Source organism: Triticum aestivum, chromosome 5A (assembly GCF_018294505.1).
Source record: "Triticum aestivum cultivar Chinese Spring chromosome 5A, IWGSC CS RefSeq v2.1, whole genome shotgun sequence".
Taxonomy (NCBI): domain Eukaryota; kingdom Viridiplantae; phylum Streptophyta; class Magnoliopsida; order Poales; family Poaceae; genus Triticum; species Triticum aestivum.
This window is the reverse complement of record NC_057806.1, coordinates 156,399,443-156,424,365: the sequence shown is the minus strand read 5'-3', so window position 1 is coordinate 156,424,365 and position 24,923 is coordinate 156,399,443. Positions and strand designations below refer to the sequence as shown.

Here is a 24,923-nt window from a genome sequence, read left to right as displayed (position 1 = left end):
GTAAGATCAATGAAATAGGACTTAGATGTGTAATAATTAGGGCACGTTTAGATATGCTTTAATAAAACTGTTTTCAATATGCAGGTTTATGGCCTTCCAAATCGGCTGCAACGCCATGAGAACATCAAGGCAAATTTTCCTTGTTGCTATGTAGCCTAGGATTGCATATTTAAACACTTGGGACATTACATCCTGCTATATAGCCTAGGACATACATATATGACCCTAGTTAACATCCCATAAATGGGTTACCAATAAATTCAGTTGAATGGCCGATTCATTAATCTCTACTCAACACCCAACCGATATGGTATCAGTTACCGATATTATGAACATTGTTTAAGTGTTATCACAAAGAAAGAGAAACAAATTATTACCTTGGATTTTTGAAGTTTTATATAATTTTAAAGTTTCAACTTGCACCATCTAGTTTCTAAGTTTAGACTAGGTTCTTAGTAACAGGAGGTAAACACAGACTGCACAAGATTTAAATCTCTACATATCATCAGCAGGATTGAAGTTTGCTACAGGGTACAGATATGATATTGCCTCCCAGACACATGGATAATAATCTCTAATAATGATCGTCTTGTTTTTAGCTTGATATTAAGCCATCCCACCACTAGTAGCCGTCCTGATAATCTGAAACAAGGCTGCAAAGAACCAATTGTGCAGGGAGTCAGATTTCCAATTGTTTATTTAGATCATTAGCTTCTCATCTTAATAAAGAAAGGCACAATGATGAAAGGGTAAGTCAGGTGCAGTTTCCATTTTCCTTGGTAATATATGCTCAAAAGTTATATAAAAATCAGATAATCAGACAGCACCCCAAAATACATAGTGAAATATGTTGAAGATACTATTACTGCTTTTTCCTACACGGCATGGGTTGCAATGAGATCCTGAGACAGAATCTCTACTACCTGGGATAGAAGGTGTAACTTTAGGAGCTCTTAGTGTCAAGGGCAAAGTAAGAGCAAAACCAACGCTTCAATGATAAACCAAAATGCATGTTATTTCACCTCTGCCTGGGGTGCACAGAATCGAACAGCGGTAAGTTTCTCATGACAGCAGGACTGCTGTCATATCGAGATTTAACATTCCAGGTTTGGTGAGGCCAATCAAATCAAGTACTGTTATGACCGGCATGTTAGGGGCTTAACAGATAGTTGTGGCCGCCCAATCTATCTTATCGTTATTAGGGGCTTATCCCAATTATCTTAGTAGGAGGATTATATAAACTCGTGTAAGGATTCGTTTTAGAATTAAGCAAGAAGCAATCATATTTGCTCGGCTTTCTTAGAGAGCCGGGAGACCTAACCCTAGCCGCCGTCCCTGCTCTCCCGCTCTCGCGACGCGTGTCTCCGATGAATTTGTACATACACGTGTACGTGCTTGTTCGGATGGCTGATCCCTAGCTTCGTGGTGGCTAGCTTTGAACCGATCCAGCTGCTTGCTTTTCTACGTACGTGTGTTGGGCAAAGGATCGGCCAGCAAGAACCCCTGCGCCATCTTCCCTCTCAGCCGCCGCCTCCTCGCGCACGATGGCGCCCAGCCGCCGGCGTCCGCGTGTTCGTCCACGACCAGGTCCCTCCTTCCCCTACAACCTTCAGCCTAGACCCGGTAGAACCCTAGTTTCTACGAAGTACTCAAAGGGCTTGACCTCCTCCTCCTCCCGAGTCTAAGTGTAACAGTCGCAGTGGATCCTTCAGCAGCTGCTCATCAGAGCAGATGCGGTGGCGAAACTTGATTTCGAGTTGGGCTCATAATTTTATCGAGGATAAAAAATGAACAAAGGAGTTGGGCTCGTTATTTCATTGAGGATAAAAAATGAAGGAGGGTAATGATGTCCTTACTCTCAAACATTACGTGGTCTTCAAGCTGAAGTCGGAGCTTCATAACCCCAACCCTTAATGAGATAAGCGAATTATGTTAGACCTTTGAACCTGAGCATTGATAGTTAAGGATGACACTAGGAGAGTTGGGACAATTTTGGTTGGTTTATTTCTCACACAATGCCATGCCAGCCTGAGGGGTTGGGGATACATACTTATAGGCTGCTAGCCAGCCAAGCATATGCTGAGATGCTGCTAAGATGCCAGTCTAAGATGCTAGTCTAGATGCTATCCTAACTGCCAGTCCTTGATGGTCAGGAACTCTATCCTAACTGCCACAAGGACCATGTGCTGCAGCCCCACAACGACCCTAGTACACAGACTTATCCATCATTCTCCCCCTAAGTCTTGTACGTCGTCTTGTGGGAGAGTTGAATCATCCCGATCCTGGAGCAAAGTTCGAGGAACTTGACCCTCCCAAGAGGCTTGGTGAGCAGGTCTGCGAGCTGGTCCGTGGTGTTGATGTAGCTCGCCTCGATGCTCCCTTCTTCCACACAGTCGTGGATGAAGTGATACCTCAGTCGGATGTGCTTGCTCCGTTCGTGGAACACGGGGTTCTTTGCCAGGGCCAGGGCAAACTTGCTGTCCACCAGGAGTTGCACCGTTCTGGTGTCTTGAACAAGAAGATCACCAAGCAGTCGAGCGAGCCAGAGCGCCTGAGTGCAGGCGGTGGAGGCCGCTATGTACTCAGCCTCACAGCTGGACAGGGCCACCACCTGCTGCTTGACTGATTGCCATCTCACAAGACACTTGTCGAGGAAGAAGAGGATCCCGCTCGTGCTCTTGCTGGTGTCGTTGTCGCCGGCGTGGTCGCTGTCGCTGTAGCCGATGAAGTGTGCCGCCCCCGGACACCTAGGGTAGTGGAGGCCGTGGTCGAGGGTCCCTGCTACGTAGCGGACGATCCTCTTCACTGCCTGTTGGTGTTCCGACGTCGGTCGCTCCATGAACCGACCGACATAGCCGACGGAGAATGCCAAGTCCGCCCGTGTGTGGGTGAGGTAGCGAAGGCTCCCCACAAGGCGTCGGTACTGCGTAGCATCCCTTCCTCCGTCGTGCTGTCGCGGCTCAGTTTCAGCCTCTCCTCCATCGGAGTGAGAGCTGGGTGGCAGTCGATGAGCCCAGCTAGCTCAACGATGCGCTTGGCGTAGGCGGACTGTCGAAGCGCGATCCCGGAGTGGTCCTGGTGCACCTCAATCCCTAGATAGAAGGAGAGGAGGCCCAGATCACTCATCTGGAAGGTGGCCTTCATGTCTTCCTTGAACGCCGCCACCTCTGCATCTTTGGTGCCCGTGATCACCAAGTCGTCAACATAGACGCCCACCAGCAGGGCATTTCCTCCACTGCCCCGTCGGTAGACGGCAGCCTCATGCAGGCTTTGCTTGAAGCCCATCTTCTTTAGCGTGGAGTCCAGCTTGGCGTTCCACGCCCTAGGTGCCTGCCGTAGGCCATAGAGAGCCTTGGCAGAGTACCTTGCCCTCCTGTCCGGGAATCGCAAATCCCGGTGGCTGATGCACGTAGACTTCCTCCTTCAAGTCGCCGTTGAGGAACGCCGACTTGACATCCATGTGATGGACACGCCAGCCCTCCTGGGCAGCCAGCGCAAGGAGAAGTCGCACGGACTCCATCCGTGCCACGGGAGCGAAGGCGTCGTCGAAGTCGACTCCTTGCTGCAAGAAGCCTCGAGCCACCAGGCGAGCCTTGTGTTTGATGATGGCGCCGGCTCCATCCCTCTTCAACTTGAACACCCACTTAAGGGTGATTGCGTGGTGACCACGAGGGAGGTCAGCGAGCTCCCAGGTGCGGTTTTGCTCGACCGCATCCATCTCCAACTGCATCGCGGCGCGCCATGCCGCATCTCTCTCGGCCTCTGCAAAGGACCATGGTTCGCCATCCTCACACGCAAGTTGTAGCTGCGCCTCCAGGTCACGTGGCATCAGTCCCGGCACCGGCTGGTCGCCGAGTAGATCATCCATCGTGCGATACCGCAGCTGTTCGCCTCCATAATACGCGTCGACACGCTCCTCGTCGTGAGTGAGCGGAGAAGCGAACTTCATCGGGTTGTGCTCTGCGTGAGCTGGTGCTGATGAAGACGAACCCGGAGTGGTGACTGCCGGGGCTGGAATATGCGGCGTCGCCAGTTGTGGTGCCGTCGGCGTAGCAGGCACCGGAGTCGATGTAGTTTTGGGGGCCAGGTTAGACGTGCCCGGCGAAGAGGAGCTGCTTGCTCCCCCGGCTTCCTTGAGGTGGGCGTACTCGACAATGAAGTCGTCATACGTCAGCGTCGAGCCGTCGTCCACCGCCTTGTCCCATTGCCACCCTCGCCCTTCGTTGAACACGACGTCTCGCGCCGTGCGCACACGCTGTGTCTTTGGGTCGAGGATGTGGTAGGCCATTGAGCCCTCCGCATAGCCGATGAAGACTCCCGGAGTGCTGCTGTCGTCGAGCTTGCCGATGTGGTAGAGCTCCTTAGCGAACGCAGGACAGCCAAAGACCCACAAATGGGAGACCGCCGGCTTCCGCCCATGCCAGGCCTCGTACGGTGTCCTGCCGTCGAGTGCCTTAGTAGGCGAGCGATTGAGGATGTAGACGGTCGTCAGCACCGCCTCTCCCCAGAAAACAGCCGGCATCCCTCTCTGCTTGAGGAGAGCCCGAGCCATCCCCACAACCGTCTAGTTGCGCCGCTCGACGACTCCGTTTTGCTGCGGGCTGTACGGCGTGGAGTAGTGGCGCTGGATGCCCTCATCGGCGCAGTACGACGCGAATTCAGCCGCCGTGAATTCACCGCCGTTGTCAGTGCGTAACACGCGCAATTTGCAGCCGCTCTCTGCCTCCACACCAACCTGTGCGCGCCTGATGGCATCCGCCGCTTCTCCCTTGCTGCCGAGAATCATCGCCCACATGTAGCGGGAGAGATCGTCGACGAGCAGCAGGAAGTAGCATCGACCTCCTGGTGTGGCTGGCGTTACCGGGCCACACAAGTCTCCGTGCACGAGCTCCAGCTTCTCCTTGGCCCGAAAACTCGCCTGTTTGGGAAAGGGGAGTCGTCTCTGCTTCGTCAGTACGCAGATGTCGCAGAACTGCTCCACATGGTCGAGGCATGGCAGGCCTCGTACCATCTCCTTGGCACTTAGACGCTTCAGGGCCTCAAAATGAAGGTGCCCAAAGCGCTCATGCCATTGCCACGCCTCGTCGTCCCGACGGACAGTGAGACAGACCGGTTGTGCCACCTGCACATCAAGGACGTAAAGTCGATTTTCACCTCTGGGTACCTTGGCGAGAAGGCGACCCTGGCGATCCCAGATGCGTAGGACCCCATGCTCAATCAGCACACGTGAGCCGTTCTCATCCAGCTGTCCCAAGCTGATGATGGAGTTCCTTAACGCGGGGATGTAGTAGACACCGCTGAGCAGCCGGTGCTCTCCCGTCTTGGTGGTGAAGATGACGGAGCCGACGCCTTTAATTTCCATAGCGGAGGCATCCCCAAACTTGACGAAGCTCGCGCATCGGAGTCGAGCTCGGCGAAGAATTCCCTTCGACCGGTCATGTGGTGGGTGGCGTCGGTGTCGAGGCACCACCTCGTAGTCTTGTCCTTCCCAGAGCCATCGCCGAGAAGAGCGTGTGCTTTTGGCTCGTCGAGGTGGATGAGAGCTTTTGCGACTGGTATCGCTGAAGATAGCTCAATGCTTGCATGCGCCATGAACAGACCGTCTCCTCCTTTGCCTGTGCGACGTGAGCCTGGCCTTGTCATGGTTGCCGACACTCATTGGCCTAATGGCCAAACCGGCCACAGTTGTGGCAACTGTTGTCTTGTGCCGGCTTGGGCTTGCCAGCGACGCCGTCCTTGGCGCCTCCGCAGGCGTCACCTTCGACACGTCCTTGTGCCCTACCCGGGGGGCCTCTTCACATCTTACGCTGCTTGCCACGCTTGCGGCCGCCCGTCATGGAAGAAGGCTCCCCCTTCTTCCTGTCACCAAGACTGGCATCCCACGGCTCCCGAGTTAGGAGCAGCTTCCCGCCGATGGTGATGGGCCCCGAGGAAGGTTGTGGCTCGTCGGTGTCGACGACCTTGAGGCGACCTATCGCCTCCTCGATGGTCGTCGTGGAGAGGTCTAGCAAAGACTCGATCGACCGAGCCATCTGCTTGTACTTCTCGGGGATGCACCGAAAAAGCTTCTCGACAGCACTCTCCTCGGTGTAGGTGGCATCACCAAACTTCACCAACTTCTGCTGCAGAGTGTTAAGGCGAAGAGCAAAGTCATCAACGTCATCACCTGGCTTGAAACACAGGCTCTCCCACTCCTTACGAAGTGCTTGCAGAGTGGACTTGCGAGCACGGTCGCTGCCGATGCGTGCCGCGGCGATGGCGTCCCAAGCTTCCTTGGCAGTCCGCTTGTTGGAAAGCGAGAACTACATCTCGGGCGGGACTGCGGCGATGAGGGCGTCCAGCGCCCGTCGGTCCTCTTGGTGGTCGACGTTGCTGTCCTGGACTACCTCCCACATGCGCCGCACCTGGAGCCTGATCTTCATGATCCCGGCCCACTCGACGTAGTTGGTTTTAGTGAGGGTAGGCCACCCAGCACTGGGACCAACATCCCTGACCACAGTCCAGACCTCGTAGAGGCCGCGGTCCTGGTCGTTGCAGCCGCCGTCACGGTGCGCACCTCCACCTGGAGCGCGGGCGTGCTCGGCTGCCCACTGCGTCGTCCGCTCTTGCGCCACTTTGGCGCGGTCTACTTCAGCGCCGTCGTCCGCAGGCGCGAAGCTGTTGGAGCTGCCGGAGCCGCCGCGGAGTACCTTGGCATCCGCCGTAGCCTCACATGCTGCGTCTGCTTCTACCTCCGCCCTGGCTGCTTCTACCTCCGCTCTGGCCGCTGCCAGCTCCGCTGCAGCCAGCCTCGACACCTTTGCTGTCGCAGCAGCTGTTGCTACAGCTGCTCGCTCACGCTCCTCTGCCACGGCACGCTCGGCCTCCTGCCGGCGCCGTATGCTCGAGGTAGCCGTGTGCTGAGAGCGACCTGCAGACATGGCTCGCTGCAGGGGGGTTGTTGCGTGAAGAGGAGGCTGTTGAAGACGAACTGCTGCTTGACAGTCCGGAGGGAGGAAGGTAACCAGAGGCAGACGGAGCAGCTACTGCTACCGACTTAGGCTGCTCACAGGAAATGCTCAAGGTACAAGATAATAAGGCTCTGATACCACTTGTTAGACCTTTGAACCTGAGCATTGATAGTTGTGGATGACACTAGGAGAGTTGGGACAATTTTGGTTGGTTTATTTCTCACACAATGCCATGCCAACCTGAGGGGTTGGGGATACATACTTATAGGTTGCTAGCCAGCCAAGCATACGCTGAGATGCTGCTAAGATGCCAGTCTAAGATGTTATCCTAACTGCCAGTCCTTGATGGTCAAGAACTCTATCCTAACTGCCACAAGGACCATGCGCTGCAGCCCCACAAGGACCATGTGCTGCAACCCCACAAGGACCCTAGTACACAGACTTATCCATCAAATTAGGCCACTATTAAAAGAACTAGAAAGACTAATTAGTCCTCCCTTATGAACACACCAACCCTAGGTAGGTGGAGACCTCACTTGGAAAGCTTCTTGATGTCTTGAGCGAATACAAACTGTCCATTATCTTTCCCTAATAATAAAGCAGCTATTGCTTTTGCCCGCGTGCTCACCGCCGCGGCTGTTTTGCAAAAAGCCCTTCTGTTGTTTGGTAATTTAACCCGCGTCCCTTTTCAAGTGGATCTGGAAAAACGCTTCGTTTTTACAAAAAGCCCCTCTAATAAAGTAAAACAACCAAACCTACCCTCGGCCTCCTCCCCTGCTCTGCCATCGCCCGCAGAAGCCCACCCAAGCCCTCGCTCGCTCGCCGAGATTCATGGCGACCGATGCGGCTGGGAGCGAACGCGCACGGGTGGGGGAGTTCGGCGAGCTCTTGCGGACCTGCTGGCCATCGTGTGAGCCAGCAACCGCCGCTGCCGCCAGCAGCAGAAGCAGGGGGCGCGGGCGGAGATCCCTTCGTGGGGCCGGCATCGGCCGAGGAAGACCCCGATGGCGCTGCCGGATGAGAAGCCCGCGGCCGATGATGATAGGAGCGAGGGCATCGCCAGCCCGGACACCCCGCTCGCCTTCCCCGAGGACGACGAGCATGACGAGGCGGCGGCGGCAAAGGATGAGGCCAAGGCCAGCGCACAAGACAAGGTGAGCCGCTGGGCAGCGAGATCTACGCTCGCCCGCCTCCCTCCGCCAATTTGGCCCGCTCCGATTTTGATTTCTCGCTACTCCTTGACGTGTTCGTCCTCCCTTTTGCCTCCGCTCAGTGGTCGAGGTGGAGCTATAGGCCATCAAGGTTGCCTATGTCGTGGGATGAGGAAGAGGATGGCGAATGGGAGACACCGAAGATTGACAACACTACTCCCCAAGTGTGAAGAGGCACCTGGTTGTGGTGAATGGAAGAGGCCGATGAAGCAGAATCCGTCCAACAAAGAGAAGTGGCATGCGCCCCTGATTGACAAACCCAGATGTTCTAATGTATCAAACGATGCCATGATAGTTGGCAATCATGCTTCAAGTATGAAATCAGCTCAACCATCTCCAATAGTCTTCTTTCTTGCTATCCAGGTCTTAAAAGAGCAGAAAATCTTTGAACAAGGGGTGGATGGGAGTACACAGTTTGGTCCCCTGTGCAGAATAAAACAGTTTTATGATACATAAGCTACAATTTTCAGAACTGAAACACAGGTAGGTTCCAGTTGTGATTCCGATGTACAACTCCGATTAGTATTTATTCCCACCGGTTGTATATACTGCCTACAATGAACATACCTATTTTGTGGAATTTTGATCAAATTTGTAATGCATGGCCTGTCAGCTTATATTGTCTATCTTGTTCATCTGTTAGCCCGGCTAAACTAATTTTGCCGTTTGTATTTGATTGAAAAATAGCATGAGCTTACGAATTGACTTCACATATCTATTTGAGAAGTCTGGTTGTATTTGGCAACCTCTTGTTTAATTTTCAATTTGACCGGCCTATTTTTTAGTATGTCTGATATCCCACACAATTTGTAGAACCAAAGGATTATTGTAGTCTGCATGTGCGCATCCTCTGCAACTATCAGTCTATTATGATAACTGACAGTAAATTATGATGGCATCCAAGGATTTGTACCCTGACTATAATGCTTTGCCATCACCTTAGATTATGAGTTTGATATTTTAGGAAGCATGTTACTTAGAACAACTTAATAAGGTTATCTAAAAACCAAGATTACACACAACCTGAGTTTTTGGATAGACAAGAGAAAGTTGATTATGATGTTATCTTTTCTGCATCGCATGGACGCCCTACACTGCCCCCACCAGGATTGCGCTGCCTTGCCCTGCCCGATCGACGCCGGCTACATCGCTACACTCCCCATGGCCAGGTAAGCGCCTAGGCCAAGTAACAAGTTATCACATCTTCGTGATCCAATTAAATGTGCCAATGGACAAGTACGTACCATCCTACAGATATTGTTGTCATTGTTCTTCTATTGTCAGTACGACAAAAAAATTAGAATTCATCCAGTCCACGCCCTCCTCCTTAGTGCACGATGGTGATGTGTGTGTGTGTTGTGGTCAGCTTGCAGTGCCAGATAGTTCACAGTCCCAACTCCAGTGTTAACTCTGTTAGTCTGTTGCACCTCTTGTATTTCAAATTTAGTTGGAACTGTAGATTTGAGTTTACCATTTTTGTAGATGCCACGGGAATTCAGAGAATCCTAGAAACTTCTATGTGGTGCAAACAAGTTTTAGTAGTAAGCTATAGGTTTTTCATATAGGTTTTCCCCTACAAAATATTTACTTAGGTTAAGAGGTTGTATGATTGGATTCAGCCTGGAAACTTTTGTGCAGGACCATAGCTTCACCCCAAATTGCTCTATTATGCTCGGCTCCATGTATTCACCCTTTCTAATATATAGCTAAATTTAAATGCTTCTATCATCATTTTGCCAATGTTACTCTCCATTACTTTATGCACAAATTAGCTCATAGCTGTATTTACGAGTTCTAGGATGCTAGATTTTTTTTCTGTTGACAATCTTGTTTATTTTTTGTTCATTTAGCTATCATGTTTTTTATTTGCGATAGAATACTGAAAGAGTTTGTTCACTCCATGATGATTTAAATAGGAAAAATCTTGTCATTATGCCCTCCAACATTAGCAACATATAACCCTTGTTCTGGTTTATTTTCAAGATGGTAAGCTACGCACGCTCTTGCTGTTCGCAGGATTGCATTCACCAATCTAATGCCCTCATTGTTGGTTTTGGCCAGCTATCTGAGCTAATGCAGAAGCATGATATGTTGCCAATCCTTGTGTCCTTTGCATCTTCATGCTCATCGCAAGTAGTTAGTCTCCTATTTTATGGTAATATTCTGATCTTTTTATGTGATTTCAGATGCTATATAAGGAACGTGCGTAGGCTGAGGATTCTAAGCTAGCCACCTTGTTTTCCTCACATGGGGATATTGATGTATGATGCGGGAGATAGAAGTCTTGTCCATGGCCTTTTGATTGATGCAAAATTTATTCGATGTTGTAGTAGGGACATGCCTGATTCACGCAATTCCAATGACTACTTTTTGAAAGTTATGTTTCTGTAATATTTGAGCTTATGTCTACACTTAAATGAAGAGCATCAGATATTTGTAAACCATTATTTTGCTTAGAAAGGTTCCTACATAAAAAGAATCCACTTAAGAAAGCAGAGTCGTTCGTGTGCTTCATATAAGCTATATACATGCCATCTCACCAAGCACTATTAACATGTTCTTTTTTCAAGAGAGCATATATGTTTCTTCTTTTGTCACCATGTCTTCACGAGCAGCCGTAACCCACACGCTCCTCATTTCCTAGGTACATATTCTTCCTGCATGTACCTCAGTGCATGATTTTCCTGTACATGGAGCCATTCATTGGAAATGCCTTCTCTTACACCTTGTGGTTAGTTTTTCAGTTCTGCAGATCAAGCACTATCAAAGTTTATTCTAATTATATCAACGACCTCCATGATGAAAGCTTTAGCCATTTGTAATTAATCTGGAGTACTTTACTGTTGGATATGAAGTTGCTTTGCTATAAATACCTCACATTCATTATTTTAGGTGATCTATTTATTCGATTTCATAATTATGGTTTCTCTTACTAATACTGCCATAAGATAAGATTGTAAACTAAATCTACTGTTGTGTCATATTTTTATCATCTGATTACTAATTAAACTAACAGTAATTTATTTTATACCCTTTTGTAGATGGTGCAGACTTTGCAAGTGTTCAAAGAAATGATGTGCTATTCAAGGGGTTTGGGAGCACTAATAAAGAATCTCTTGCGGAACTTTTTGTACCGCTAATGAGTCAAGTGAGTTCTTTATAGTTTGCTTCAATTTATTGTAGGAAGATATCTGGTGCAAAAGCACAATTCGGTGCAGCCATGCTTTTTGTCGATGAATTTATTTTGGCAATGTTCCTATATAGTTCCTGTTAAAAATTTAGCGTTAGCTCCCTGCAGCAAACATCTCCACTTAAAGTTAACTCCAGCATGTGTTCAGCCTCTAAACTCACTTGACACTGCCTGGAATGGGATAGCCTTGTTCAATTGAGCGATGACATTGTTGTCATTTGCCCTTTAGAACATTTTCCTCTGAAATAGTGATTAATTAAGTAACTTTGTTCTACAATATGATCCTCTTTCTTCAGAACATGATTAAGCCATCTGATTCCATCATGTAGTGTATAGCTTGTCCTAGCATAACTTACAGTTGTTATTTAGCTCCTCCATTTTCTAACAATGTGCACATGGCTACGTATGGGAACCTTGCAAAACAAAATGCAATTGCGATATTTGCAGTTGGCATACACATTCTTATCCCTGGATGTAAGTGTACGGGTGGAGGAAGGAGTAATTCAACAGTAAAAAAAAAGGTCGGCATTGTCACCTGATGTACGTGATAGTCAAAAATATATGTGATACACACAGTTGATATCGAACCATAGAATATGTATCTTAAAGATATATGTCACACAAAAATTGGTATTATGCAATAGAATATGTGTGCCCCGTTGCAACGCACGGGCATTTGTGCTAGTAGAGCTAAAAAAGCTGAGGGTCATGACTTTGCCAGCCTAGAGATGGAAACAATTGGTCCCAGGTAGATCCAACAGGATAGTCATTCCCCTTCTTGAATCATTTCAAGTTTCACTGCAGACTTTTCTCTGAATTCATTTGCATTTCACTTTTCAGGTCGTCCCTCTGCATCCCGAACTCCAAAATGAGCAAGTCAGAGACTAACTCTATAAAGGACAGCCTGGGATGAATGGTGTACTTTTGCAGCTCTAAAACAAATGAGAAGGGAAATTCAAGAAATCAAGGGGAGTTGTGGACTGGGTGGAGATGACAAGAGGGCTGCACGAGTTAAGTAAGTGGCAGCAGAGGTTACTGAATGCCGCAAAGCATCGTGGAATAAGTGGACAAGCAAGCAGTTTCTACCAGCTTTAACTGCTCATAGCTGAGAGAGGATATCTTCTCTAGAGGATTTGCTAATATAGTACACCACAGCTTAGCTACAGCAACTGTGTCACCCACTGGAGGTTGACAACCCCGACCTAAATTGGCAGTGGGGCACAGAACACTGGGCTAGTGTGCTGACTGATCCCGTTTGCCACTATAGAGATGTTTCCAGCAATGGTATGTCTACCAGAACCAATCGCAATGGGTTAACATGGATGGAGGAAGAAAAGGTTCACTGAATAGGGTGTAACTCTTTTAAAGAGCCAGCATGTCGTCCATGCTCAACTGTCAGAACTCACAAAGTTAACTCATTGTTTACAGTAGCTATAGAGACATAGAATAGATTTGTGCACAAAGAAAAGACGCAGCATAAGGATACCTAAAAGGATCAAACAGAAGGGAGATTAGAAAAGGTTATGTAGGAAGCTCACATGATCCTATGACCACAAAGATGAAGAATCCAAGCACGATAGGTCCAACAGGATAGTCATTCCCCTTCTTCACAGTAGTTTCAGGCACTGAGCCCCTCTTTGTGACGTTCTTCTGAAACTTCGCACTCTTCCTGTCAGCAAGACGCCTTGAAGTAGTCTGCCAAGGAAATGAAACCAATTTAGTATACAGAACATAACAAAATGCCATGGACAAAGATAGCACAAACGCATTTAAATCCCTCAGATAAGATATCTAGTTTATTCTTCGATAACACAATATGACAAACAAAATATTTGGTTACCAAAAATATATATTCACATGCAGTTAGCATTAAATCAGTTAAGACAAGGATCACACCTAAATCATGTGAAATTATTTTTTCCTCACGTCCATGATAAATATTAATAATGGTATCAATTACTTAATCGGTATTTTGGAATTGTTCTGCCGATAATGATGATTTCTAAATCATGACACATCATAGAATTTTCACCTTATTGGTTGAAAACTATTATTACCACAAATTAGCAATCATTGGCTTGGCCAGCCTGACCAACTAACTCCACTTTTGTCGACAGCCTTTTTATGCTTGCTTCTTTCAAAAAACGGAATGGGTTCATTCACAAGTAGAAAGCAAAACAAGCATCAGAAGGGGGTAAAGCTACTTATTGTGGATTTTTGCTAAACTCATAACGTAACTAGAATAGTCAAGTCTCTTTTGGGCAAGCAGAACAAGCATATAGAATTGGTTCGCTGGCTTGCTTGAAGAGCTTTACTTGCACCCCTAGTTACGCAAAAGTGCAAGCAAAGCGGATGACCAAACCTTACCAACATACTCAAAAATGTATTCTATACTGGGGTCTGTGCTCCAACCGACCTTAAAATGCTCATAAACAGCTCTTCCCCAAAATCAAACGGTGGTAGCTCAACAGCAAGTAGAGCCCTAAGAGAGGTAGTAGATGGTAGTTACCAAAGCAGGGCATCAATTAGCAAGATCAATTTATTGCAGATTCGCAACTGCAGCACAGCATGAGACATTCAGAAAGCAATGAGCTGTAGACTCAAGGCAAAAGCATCAAGAGCCACGAGTACCCAGGCATGTCCAAGAACAAGAGTTAACAAACACGATGTTTAGCATTTAAAAGGTTGATCAACCATTATCCTTCAGACTGGCAAAGATTCATATTCAACAGGTTGCATAGGCATTGGTACTAACAAAAAAATTCTTATTAAACAACCTGAAAAATAACCCCAGCTTCTATTTTGCTTCCTAACAGTAAGCAACAAAGCCAACAAAAAAATAATTCAATCCTTACAATGAGCATATTACGTAAAATACATGTTATAATCGTAGTACTGAAATGCTGAAGCTAAAAATCCATAACGCTTATTTCTTGAGCTTAATGGTCAATATAACAGGACTCGATACTGGACTAGTTTTTCAATAGACTACATACATAAGCGGGAGTTCTGAGAAAGCACTTGCAGAAGACTGGCTCTGATGAGAAAGCAATATACTCAGAAAAAAGATGGTCAATAACCTCCGTTCCTAAATACTAGTCTTTTTAGAAATTTCAATATGAACTACATACGGATGTATATAGACGTATTTTAGAGTGTAGACTCACTTATTTTGCTCCGTATGTAGTCCATATTGGAATCTCTAAAAGGACTTATATTTAGGAACTGAGGGAGTATATGTTAGAGCATCTCCAATAGCATGTGTATATTTGGATGTCTATATATTCATATAGACAATGGTCTAAAAAGATTCCCTCATATACACATCCAGTTTTGCATCAGAATGTCTATATACAGAGACCATGATAGGTGGGCCATCGCTAGGGAGAGGAAGAAATCATGACTGCAGCTGAGTTTAGACAACGCCTTCACATTGTCCAGGCATGGACATTGTCGAGGCCAATTTAAAGGATGTGTATATTTGGACGATCATATAGACAAGCTGTTGGACGCCTGTTTTGAGCTCACGTCGTGGAAAACGAGTATAGACATCCATATAGACAAGCTATTGGAGATGCTCTTAGATCGCCATTTATTTTTCAGTCTTTGTACGGTTCAAATTTCAAAATCATCAGCATCGTTGGGTCTAAAGGAGAAAAAAAGGAGATTGGAGGGTGAAGAAAATAATCTTAAGAGTTATTTCAGTGGGCATTTAGTTAGAACGCACATGTCCTCTTCACCATACATTCCAATGGACTAGGCAACATTCATGCCAACGTATCAATGTCCAGCTTTGCAAGAAAACAGATTGTACACGTGCTAGTGCACTAACCAGGGCTAAAATCTGTGCGTTAAAAATAGCAAACCACCTACAGATCCACCATAATTTTAGGATTATTGATCCATATCTGCGTCAAAAACTAACCTGAAGTATGAAAATCTATGATCTTTATCCAAGATAAATATGCCCCAACCGTAACTCGCAGATCATCACAGCACAGAGCCACGCGGATCGATCACCGAAAACCGCAGCCAAAAATTCCCAAATCAACGCCCTACTGATGCCCTGTCCCGGAAGCCAGATCTCGGTAGGTTCGATCGAAACACCCCCACCCCGCATCGCCTAGTATCAATCGAAATCGATTGCTTATGCATGAAGGGGGATATGAGAACCCGGCGCAAATCCTCAAGACGCGAGCAGAATGAGGAAATCGCACAGACCGCTGCGCGGAGAAGAAATAGATCTTTGATGCCCTTACCATCCTTGCTTGGTGTGACGGCCGATGAACCCAAGAGAGGATCCACAGGGGAAGGGAAATCGGGGTAGGTGAGGAGAGCAGAGGGAGATAGACGAAGACAGGCGAGAAGGGAAATCAAGAGTTATCTCATTCCAAAGGCCGAACCAAGCAGAATCCGTTTCCAGAAGTCCGCTGCCAAAATCTGAACCAAAAAGCAGAAGCAGCCCAGAACATGCTTTTCCAAAATCTAATTCCGCTGCGGGCCAAAATCTGAAAAAGGTGTATCAGCTGGTTTGCCAAATGACCTCCATCTTTTTCACATCAGATTTTCCACAGCTGTTTTTCCACAGCAAATTTTTCACAGCTGTTTTTAGAAATCCATAGCCGAACCAAACAAGGCTTACACACTAGGTTATGTAGCTCTCACACTGGCCAGAGCTGGCCCAATAAACCCTATGGGCCTCAGCCCATTTACTTACACCCAGACTGCTCTCCTCACCTCTCACATGTCCGTGACAGTTACCCTCCATGAGCTGCAGCGTCTTCTGTCCAGCATGGCGCCGTCGGGTAGCGATGACGTGGCACATTGTAATCTTCCCAGGTTGCAGACTTTGTGGAGAGCGATGACCACTGAACGTGTACATGCACCACGGAGTTGTTGCCCTTCTTGACCATGCATCGATCCAAGATGGCGACAGGTTGGAGTGGAGTCACGGTGAGGTCGGGTGTACGGGGCAGCTCGGAGAAGACCGACGAGTAATCTGGCGTGAAGGGCTTCAGCTGTGACACGTGGAAGACGGAGTGGATACAACTGCCCTCTGGCAGCTGGAGCTTGTAGGCCATGGTGCTGATGCGTTGCAGAACCTTGAATGGGCCAAAGAACTTGTAGGTGAGTTTGGGGCAGGGGCGGTTGGAAATCGTCGACTGTACGTAGGGGTTGGAGCTTGAGGAGGACTTGATCTCCCTTGCTGAAGGAGCGCTCGGTCCGTTTCTTGTCGGCTTTTTGCTTGAACCTGTTCTGGGCGCGTGCGAGCTGCGCGTGGAGTGCCTCGGTGTGTTGAGCCCAGTCCAGCTCCTCACCGGCCCCTGTTGGTAAGTTAGCGGCGAACGTCGACATGCCCCCAAGGTTGGGCTCCTTCCCGCACAATGCTTGGAAGGGAGAAGTGTTCAGTGAGGAGTGATAAGTGGTGTTGTACCAGAATTCCACTATCGGCGGCCACTTGCGCCACTTGAAGGGTGTGTCGTGGATGGCGCAGCGCAAGTATATCTCGAGGCATTGGTTCACGCACTCGCTTTGGCCGTCAGTCTGCGGACGGTACGTCATGGAGTAGCTCAACTTGGTGCCGGTAGCGGCAAGGATGGCACGCCACATGTTGTTGGTGAAGATGTTATCTCAGTCGGAGACGATGGAATGGGGAACGCCGTGCAACTTAATGATATTGTCCCAAAAAGCACGGGCCACCGTTGCCGCCATGAAGGGATGACGAAGGGGCACGAACTGTGCGTACTTGGTGAAGCGATCGACGACAGCCATGATGACTTCGTAGCCCTCGGACGTCGGTAAGCTCTCGGTGAAGTCCATGGTGAGGTCCTGTCAGGGCTCCGTGGGCACGGGAAGTGGTTGCAGGAGGCCCGACATCTTGATGTGTTCGTGCTTGGCGTGCTGGCATACGGCGCACAGGTGCACGAACTCCTCGACCGCCTGCTTGAGTCCACGCCAGATGAAGTGCTTCCTGAGGCGCTAGTAGGTGGTTGTCACGCCGGAGTGGCCCCCCAATGCACTTGCGTGGAAGGTGTGGATCGGCTTGGTTTGAAGGGCGAAGTTGGCACCGATCCAAAGCTTGTCATGGAGGTGGATGACGCCCTGCCAGAGCTCATAGCCTTGGTCGTCTGGTGTAACACCCACGATGCGGCTATATCTCTCACGTGTCGGGGCACGACTTAGAGGCATAACCGCATGGTAGGCATGTCGCAAGAGGGGTAATCTTTACACATCCCATGTACTGAATAAGAAAGGGATAAAGAGTTGGCTTACAATCGCCACTTCAGATAATACATAAATATATCATACATCATCCAGAATACAAACAAGGTCCGACTACGGTACCAAAATAAAGAAAGACAACCCCAAATGCTAGATCCCCGATTGCCCCAACTGGGCTCCTCTACTGATTATCCAGAAAAGACACATAGTAACGGCCCGAATCCTCGTCGAACTCCCACTTGAGTTCGGTAGCTATGACGCCCCCGATTCGATCGTACACTAATCATACACGCAAACGTGTACGATCAAGATCAGGGACTCACGGGAAGATATCACAACACAACTCTACAAATAAAATAAGTCATACAAGCATCATATTACAAGCTAGGGGCCTCAAGGGCTCGAATACAAGAGCTCGATCATAGACGAGTCAGCGGAAGCAACAATATCTGAGTACAGACATAAGTTAAACAAGTTTGCCTTAAGAAGGCTAGCACAAACTGGGATACAGATCGAAAGAGGCACATGCCTCCTGCCTGGGATCCTCCTAAACTACTCCTGGTCGTCGTCAGCGGGCATCACGTAGTAGTAGGCACCTCCGGTGTAGTAGGAGTCGTCGTCGAAGGTGGCGTCTGGCTCCTGGGCTCCAACATCTGGTTGCGACAACCAGGTAGAAGGGATAGGGGGAAAAGAGGGAGAAAGCAACCATGAGTACTCATCCAAAGTACTCGCAAGCAAGGAGCTACACTACATATGTATGCATTGGTATCAAATGGAATAAGGGTATCATATGTGGACTGAACTGCAGAGAGCCGGAATAAGAGGGGGATAGCTAGTCCTTATCGAAGACTACGCTTCTGGCCACCTCCATCTTGCAGCAGAAGAAGAGAGTAGATGGTAAGTTCACCAAGTAGCATCGCATAGCATAATCCTAACCGATGATCCTCCCCTCGTCGCCCTGTGAGAGAGCGATCACTGGTTGTATCTGGCACTTGGAAGGGTGTGTTTTATTAAGTATCCGGTTCTAGTTGAATAAAAGTATCTGGTTCTAGTTGTCATAAGGTCAAGGTACAACTCCAAGTCGTCCTGTTACCGAAGATCACGGCTATTCGAATAGATTAGCTTCCCTGTAGGGGTGCACCACATATCCCAACACGCTCAATCCTATTTGGCCGGACACACTTTCCTGGGTCATGCCCGGCCTCAGAAGATCAACACGTCGTAGCCCTACCTAGGCACAACAGAGACGTCAGCACGCCGGTCTAAATCCTATGGCGCAGGGGTCTGGGCCCATCGCCCATTGCACACCTGCACGTTGCGTACGCGGCCGAAAGCAGAACTAGCCCCCTTAATACAAGAGCAGGCTTACAGTCCAATCCGGCGCGCGCCACTCAGTCGCTGACGTCACGAAGGCTTCGGCTGATACCACGACGTCGAGTGCCCATAACTGTCCCCGCGTAGATGGTTAGTGCGTATAGGCCAGTAACCAGACTCAGATCAAATACCAAGATCTCGTTAAATGTGTTAAGTATCCGCGAACACCGACCAGGGCAGGCCCACCTCTCTCCTAGGTGGTCTCAACCTGCCCTGTCGCTCCGCCACAAAGTAACAGTCGGGGGCCGTCGGGAACCCAGGCCCACCTCTATCGGGATGGAGCCACCTGCCCCTTCAGCCCCCAACTCCGAACAGTACCACAGGTAATGTAACTGTGTAAAGTATATAGTATATGCCCGTGATCACCTCCCGAAGTGATCACGGCCCAGTAGTATAGCATGGTAGACGGACAAGAGTGTAGGGCCACTGATGGAACACTAGCATCCTATACTAAGCAGTAGGATAGCAGGTAATGGTAACAACAGTAGTAGCAAGGACATGCTATGCATCAGGATAGGAATAACGAAAAGCAGTAACATGCTACACTACTCTAATGCAAGCAGTATAGAGAAGAGTAGGCGATATCTGGTGATCAAAGGGGGGCTTGCCTGGTTGCTCTGGCAAGAGAGAGGGGTCGTCAACACCGTAGTCATATTGGGTAGCAGCGGCGTCGGTCTCGATGTCTAGCGAGAGAAGAGGGGGAAGAAACAATAAATACAATGCAAACAGATGCATATCGATGCATGACATCGCAAGTAACGGTGCCAGGTGTGCCCTAACACAGCAGGAGGTGATACCGGCGAAGGGGGGAAACATCCGAAAAAGTATCCCGATGTTTTGCGTTTTTCGGACAGATGAATCGGAGGGGAAAGTTGCGTGTTTGATAGGTTAGGGATGTGTGGCGGACGAACCGACTGCGTATCCGGATTCGTCGGATTTTTCTGAGCAACTTTCATATATAAATTATGTTCACCTGACTTACGGATTATTTTCTATGATTTTTCAAAGTTTAAAAGATTTTCTAGAATTCTGGAATATACCTAAATTCGAATTTAAACAGTGTATTACTTTTTATACTCACGGACAACTAGCCTATTAGAATGACGGGCGGGGTCCAGTGGCTGAGTCGGCATACACGGTCAGCAAGTCAACAGTCAATGGTTGACCTGGTCAAAGTGTGAATAGTGGTCGTGGGGCCTACTTGTCATTGACTGTTATTTTTTACTTAAGTGCTAAACAGATTATTTAGGAAGGGGACCCACATGTCATTCATAGTAGCTAATCCTGAGGTTGGTTGGTTGAACTAATTAGAGCAGGACCTAGAAGTCAACGTCTAGTTAGACTAACTAATTAGATTAGCACCTAACCTAATCTAACCTAGCACTACAAGCCGGCTTCTTGGACAGAGTCAGCAGCAGCAGAAACGCATCAGGCAAAGCAAGCAACATCGGCATCAGGCTTAGCAAGCGGCAGCAAGTTGCGCAGCAGCAAACAGCACTAGCAGCAGCAAGCACTAGCGGATACGCACGAGCGACGACGGCCGGACGGGTGCACGTGGGCGCGCGCAAGGTCGCAACCAGGCGAGCAGGGCCTGGCCTGGGCGGGCGCGCGCGCAAGGTCGCGGCCAGAGGCGATGCCGGCGCGGGGCACAGGGAGCGGCCGGAGGTGAGGCAAGGCTAGGCCAGGGCGCAGCGATGAGCAGCAGCTCGCGGAGGCGAGCGGGGATGCGTCCACGCGCGAGTGGGCGCGCGCGGAGGCGCGGTCGGCGTAGGTCAGGTCGGGGTGGCCAAGTGCGCGGGCTAGTCGGGCGCGAGGTAGGGGAGCCCGGGGTGCTCGTGTCCGTCAGCCATGGCGGGCGGCGGAGTTCGGTGCAGGTGGGCAGCGGTGAAACGACATAAATCTGAGGGGGAATTATATGAGGAATCAAGGGGAGCTCACATCGCAGCTGTAGAGAAAGTCAGCGGGCTCGGGGAGGCTTCAATGAGGTCGAAATCAAAGATGACGAGCGGCGGGGCAGAGCTTGAAGAAGACCTCGTCCGGTCGATGCGGTGGCTCCGGGCTCGATCTCGTGGGTGGAGATGAAGAAGTGGACGACGACGGTTCTGCTGGACGTCTCCCCCGGCGAAGAGGCGCACGATGGTCGCGGCTACGACGACGGCATGGCGACCATGAGATCAGGCGAACTCCAAGTTGTGACCAAAGGGAAAGGGGAGTTCGAGTGGGGGCTAGGGTTCGGTCGAGGGGGGCATGGCGCAGCCTTATCCTCCAGGGGGGGCGTGGGATGGGCGCCACGGCGACATCGCCGGTCGAGGAGGCCTGGATGGGCGCCACGGTCTCCCCCTGTTTCCTGTAGCGTGGGGAGGGAGAGGATATGAGGTGGGTTGGGCTGGCCGGTTAGGCCAGGTGGGTCGGCCAGCTGGGCCGTTTGGCCCAGTTGGCCACGGGGGTTCCTTCTTTTCTTTTATTTTCTTGTTTCCTTTGTTTTGTTTTTTCTTTTTCTTTTCTTTTTCTTATCTTATTTCTTACCTGTTTTCTTTTAATTTCTCACTTGTATTAGTTTTATAAATTATAAAAGTAGTCACTAATTTAGTGTTAATAATTATGCTGCTGTCCCATTAACTTAGGGGCAACTAAATAAATAGTTTATTATTTTATAAAATGCAAAACACATTTATTTCATTGTTCTACCTACTGTTTTAATTATTCAAGTGCATCTAAACTCTCTATAAAAATGTGGTTTCTTCACCTCAATTAGTTAGGGATTATTTGTCACATGATGAACAATTTAGTTTTAATATTTGAAAACTTTTACCGTTTGACGTTATTTTAAATTTGAACTGGTTTTCGAACCAGCGTGAGTTTATCAACTGTAACTAAGGTGACGTGGCATCATTAACAGAGGTTTACTATAGCTTAATTATCCAGACGTCACAGTAGCATCCCGTGCACTGGCATCATCGGCACCTACATTTGTTTGGAAGTATCTGTGAGTCATGGGGACTCAGCAATCTCACACCCTCACGATCAAAACTATTTAAGCTTATGGGTAGGAAAGGTAGTGAGGTGGAGCTGCAGCAAGCACTAGCATATATGGTGGCTAACTTACGCAAAAGAGAGTGAGAAGAGAAGCAAAACACGGTCGAGAAGCTAATAAGTGATCAAGAAGTGATCCCGAAACTACTTACGTTCAAGCATAACACGAGACCGTGTTCTCTTCCCGGACTCCGCCGAAAAGAGACCATCACGGCTACACACGCAGTTGATTCATTTTAATTAAGTCAAGTGTCAAGTTTTCTACAACCGGACATTAACAAATTCCCATTTGCCCATAACCGCGGGCACGGCTTTCGAAAGTCCAAAACCGTGCAGGGGTGTCCCAACTTAGCCCATCACAAGCTCTCACAGTCAACGAAGGATATTCCTTCTCCCAGAAAGACCCGATCAGACTCGGAATCCCGGTTATAAGACATTTCGACAAAGGTAAAACAAGACCAGCAAAGCCACCCGAATGTGCCGACAAATCCCGATAGGAGCTGCACATATCTCGTTCTCAGGGCACACCGGATTGTCCAAGATTCCGGTAGGCCAACCCAGAGTTGCCCCTAGTGGCCACCGGCGGCTGACAGGTTGGACCAACACTCAGAGGAGCACTGACCCGGGGATTTAAAATAAAGATGACCCTTGAGTCCGCGGAACCCAAGGGAAAAAGGCTTAGGTGGCAAATGGTAAAACCAAGGTTGGGCCTTGCTGGAGGATTTTTATTCAAGGCGAACTGTCAAGGGGTTCCCATAACACCCAACCGCGTAAGGAACGCAAAATCAAGGAACATAACACCGGTATGACGGAAACTAGGGCGGCAAGAGTGGAACAAAACACCGGGCATAAGGCCGAGCCTTCCACCCTTTACCAAGTATATAGATGCATTAAAGTAAATAAGAGATAATAATGATATCCCAACAATATCCATGTTCCAACAAGGAACAAACTTCAACTTCACCTGCAACTAGCAACGCTATAAGAGGGGCTGAGCAAAGCGGTAACATAGCCAAACAACGGTTTGCTAGGAAAGGTGGGTTAGAGGCTTGACATGGCAATTTGGGAGGCATGAGACAGCAAGTGGTAGGTATCGCGGCATAGCAATAGAGCGAGCAACTAGCAAGCAAAGATAGAAGTGATTTTGAGGGTATGGTCATCTTACATGCAAAGTTCTCAGAGTTGACAAAAGCTTGATCCTCGTTAGCATACTCAACAGGTTCCTCGATCACGTACTCATCTCCCGGCTCTATCCAAAACAAGAACACAAGCAAGGGACCAACAATCAATCACGGTGCAATGCGCAAGCAACATGATGCAAGACATGGCATGATATGCGAGATGTGATATGCAATGTATATGCATGCTCCAGAAGGAAAAGAATGGACAAGCCATCAACTTGGCAAACCAAGTGTGCCGCTGGAAAGATGAGATGATTTCGGTCGAAATCGATATAAAGATCACCGAAATCGGATGCACGGTGCAAATGGCATGCAAAACAAGAATGACACAATTCTGCGATTAACAGCACGATGCCATATAGAATGCAACAAGAAACTAAGCTATTGCACTCCAACACAGCAACAAAGCATATGGCAGTGATCTACTCAAGATTCTTGACAAAAGATGAACAGTGAGCTATGGCTAAATCACACAAGAGCAGGTTCAAACAAGTATGGAAAAAGTGCAAAAGATATCAGCTTCACAGACTTAGTGAAAAAAACTATCATGCCAGAAAAATAACATCAGGAAGCCATGTTTAGATCAAGCAAACAACATGCTACAGGAACATATCATAGAAAAACAAGGTATGGCATGAATCTTCTCAAAGCATAGAAAAGTCCCTTACTGACCATGAGCCAAAAATGCACAGAAGATATGATGGCACCCATGTAAACATAGCAAGTTTTATTAACAGATTCAGACTTAGCAGAAAACTGAGCATGGCATAAACAGAGTTATGAAGGCATCTTTGCGAGCTCGATTCACTCACCACAAGGCATTGCACGACAAAACAAGCATAGCATCAGCAAGAAGACATGTTCATGAAGCTAACCATGGCAAGAGCAAGTTCATAGCATGCATGGATCAACTACAACAACCATGGCAAAATTGATTAACACGTAAATAATCTGCCAGGAACATTTTATAGCAAACGCAGCGCAAGATTAAGACATGCTAGAGCACTCCATAATTGCAAACAGGGGCATGGATGGATAGAGCATAACCATATGTCCAAATCATCCTTACTGAAGCAACTCAAAACAAACATGGATCTCACTGTAGCATCATGCTTACATGGCATAAAAATAACAGCAGAGCAAAGACTTAGTAGAAACCTAAGTCCCTGAAATCAGCAATATCACGAAGGCTACTTGGCATGCGTGTGCTAGTCAACACATACATCACAAAAATACATGGAAAACACCCCTGTAAATATGGCATGGCATAGATCAAAACACATATAGAGCTCATGTCCATATGCAGCACACAACAAATGTGACAAAAATGACAAATCCTCATACTCTGATAAGTAACAACACCTAACAATTTATAACACTCTTGCATCAGTGATTTGAGAATCAAGATGGACTCAAACAAGCATGTCACAATGGAATGAAATGAGGAGTATCTCCCAATGAACATTTTGATATATCATGTGCACAAAACGGAGCATCACACAAGAAGTTATGATGCGATGAACATGGACACATTTGATGAAATCTTAGGGACTTAGCAGAAATTATACCCTCCGAGATCTAGGGTTTCGATGCGGGAATCGAGGCAGGGTCGGGGCTGTGAGGGGCTCCAGCGAGCTAGACGGGGTCGAAGGAGGCGCGAGACGCCGGATTCGGGCCGGACCTGCCTAGATCTGGCCGGAGGCGAGGCTAGCCGGCGACGAGGTCGGCGGGGTCAGGCGCGGCAGATCGGGGCGACGCGTGG

General features: G+C 48.4%; 1 protein-coding gene and 1 long non-coding RNA gene across 15 annotated transcripts; one reads left to right on the top strand and one right to left on the bottom strand.

Moving 5' to 3' along the window:
• Window positions 1–356: 356 nt before the first annotated feature.
• On the bottom strand, window positions 357–15,853 carry LOC123102705 (probable stress-associated endoplasmic reticulum protein). The gene is made up of 3 exons (XM_044524126.1): window positions 15,611–15,853; window positions 12,890–13,046; window positions 357–653 (listed from the first exon to the last, which is right to left on the bottom strand). The coding sequence occupies exons 1-3, from the start codon at window positions 15,611–15,613 to the stop codon at window positions 607–609; spliced, it is 207 nt and encodes a 68-aa protein (XP_044380061.1). The 5' UTR covers window positions 15,614–15,853; the 3' UTR covers window positions 357–606.
• On the top strand, window positions 7,687–12,781 carry LOC123102706 (uncharacterized). 14 transcript variants are annotated; one of them, XR_006449206.1, is made up of 7 exons: window positions 7,688–8,104; window positions 8,224–8,644; window positions 9,269–9,330; window positions 10,078–10,147; window positions 10,223–10,892; window positions 11,203–11,309; window positions 12,192–12,781. It is a non-coding gene; the product is annotated as an uncharacterized lncRNA (long non-coding RNA). The 14 variants fall into 14 exon arrangements; XR_006449210.1 differs by having other exon boundaries at window positions 9,269–10,147; window positions 10,223–10,316; window positions 10,806–10,892; XR_006449207.1 differs by lacking the exon at window positions 10,078–10,147 and having other exon boundaries at window positions 7,689–8,104; window positions 10,223–10,316; window positions 10,806–10,892.
• Window positions 15,854–24,923: the final 9,070 nt, after the last annotated feature.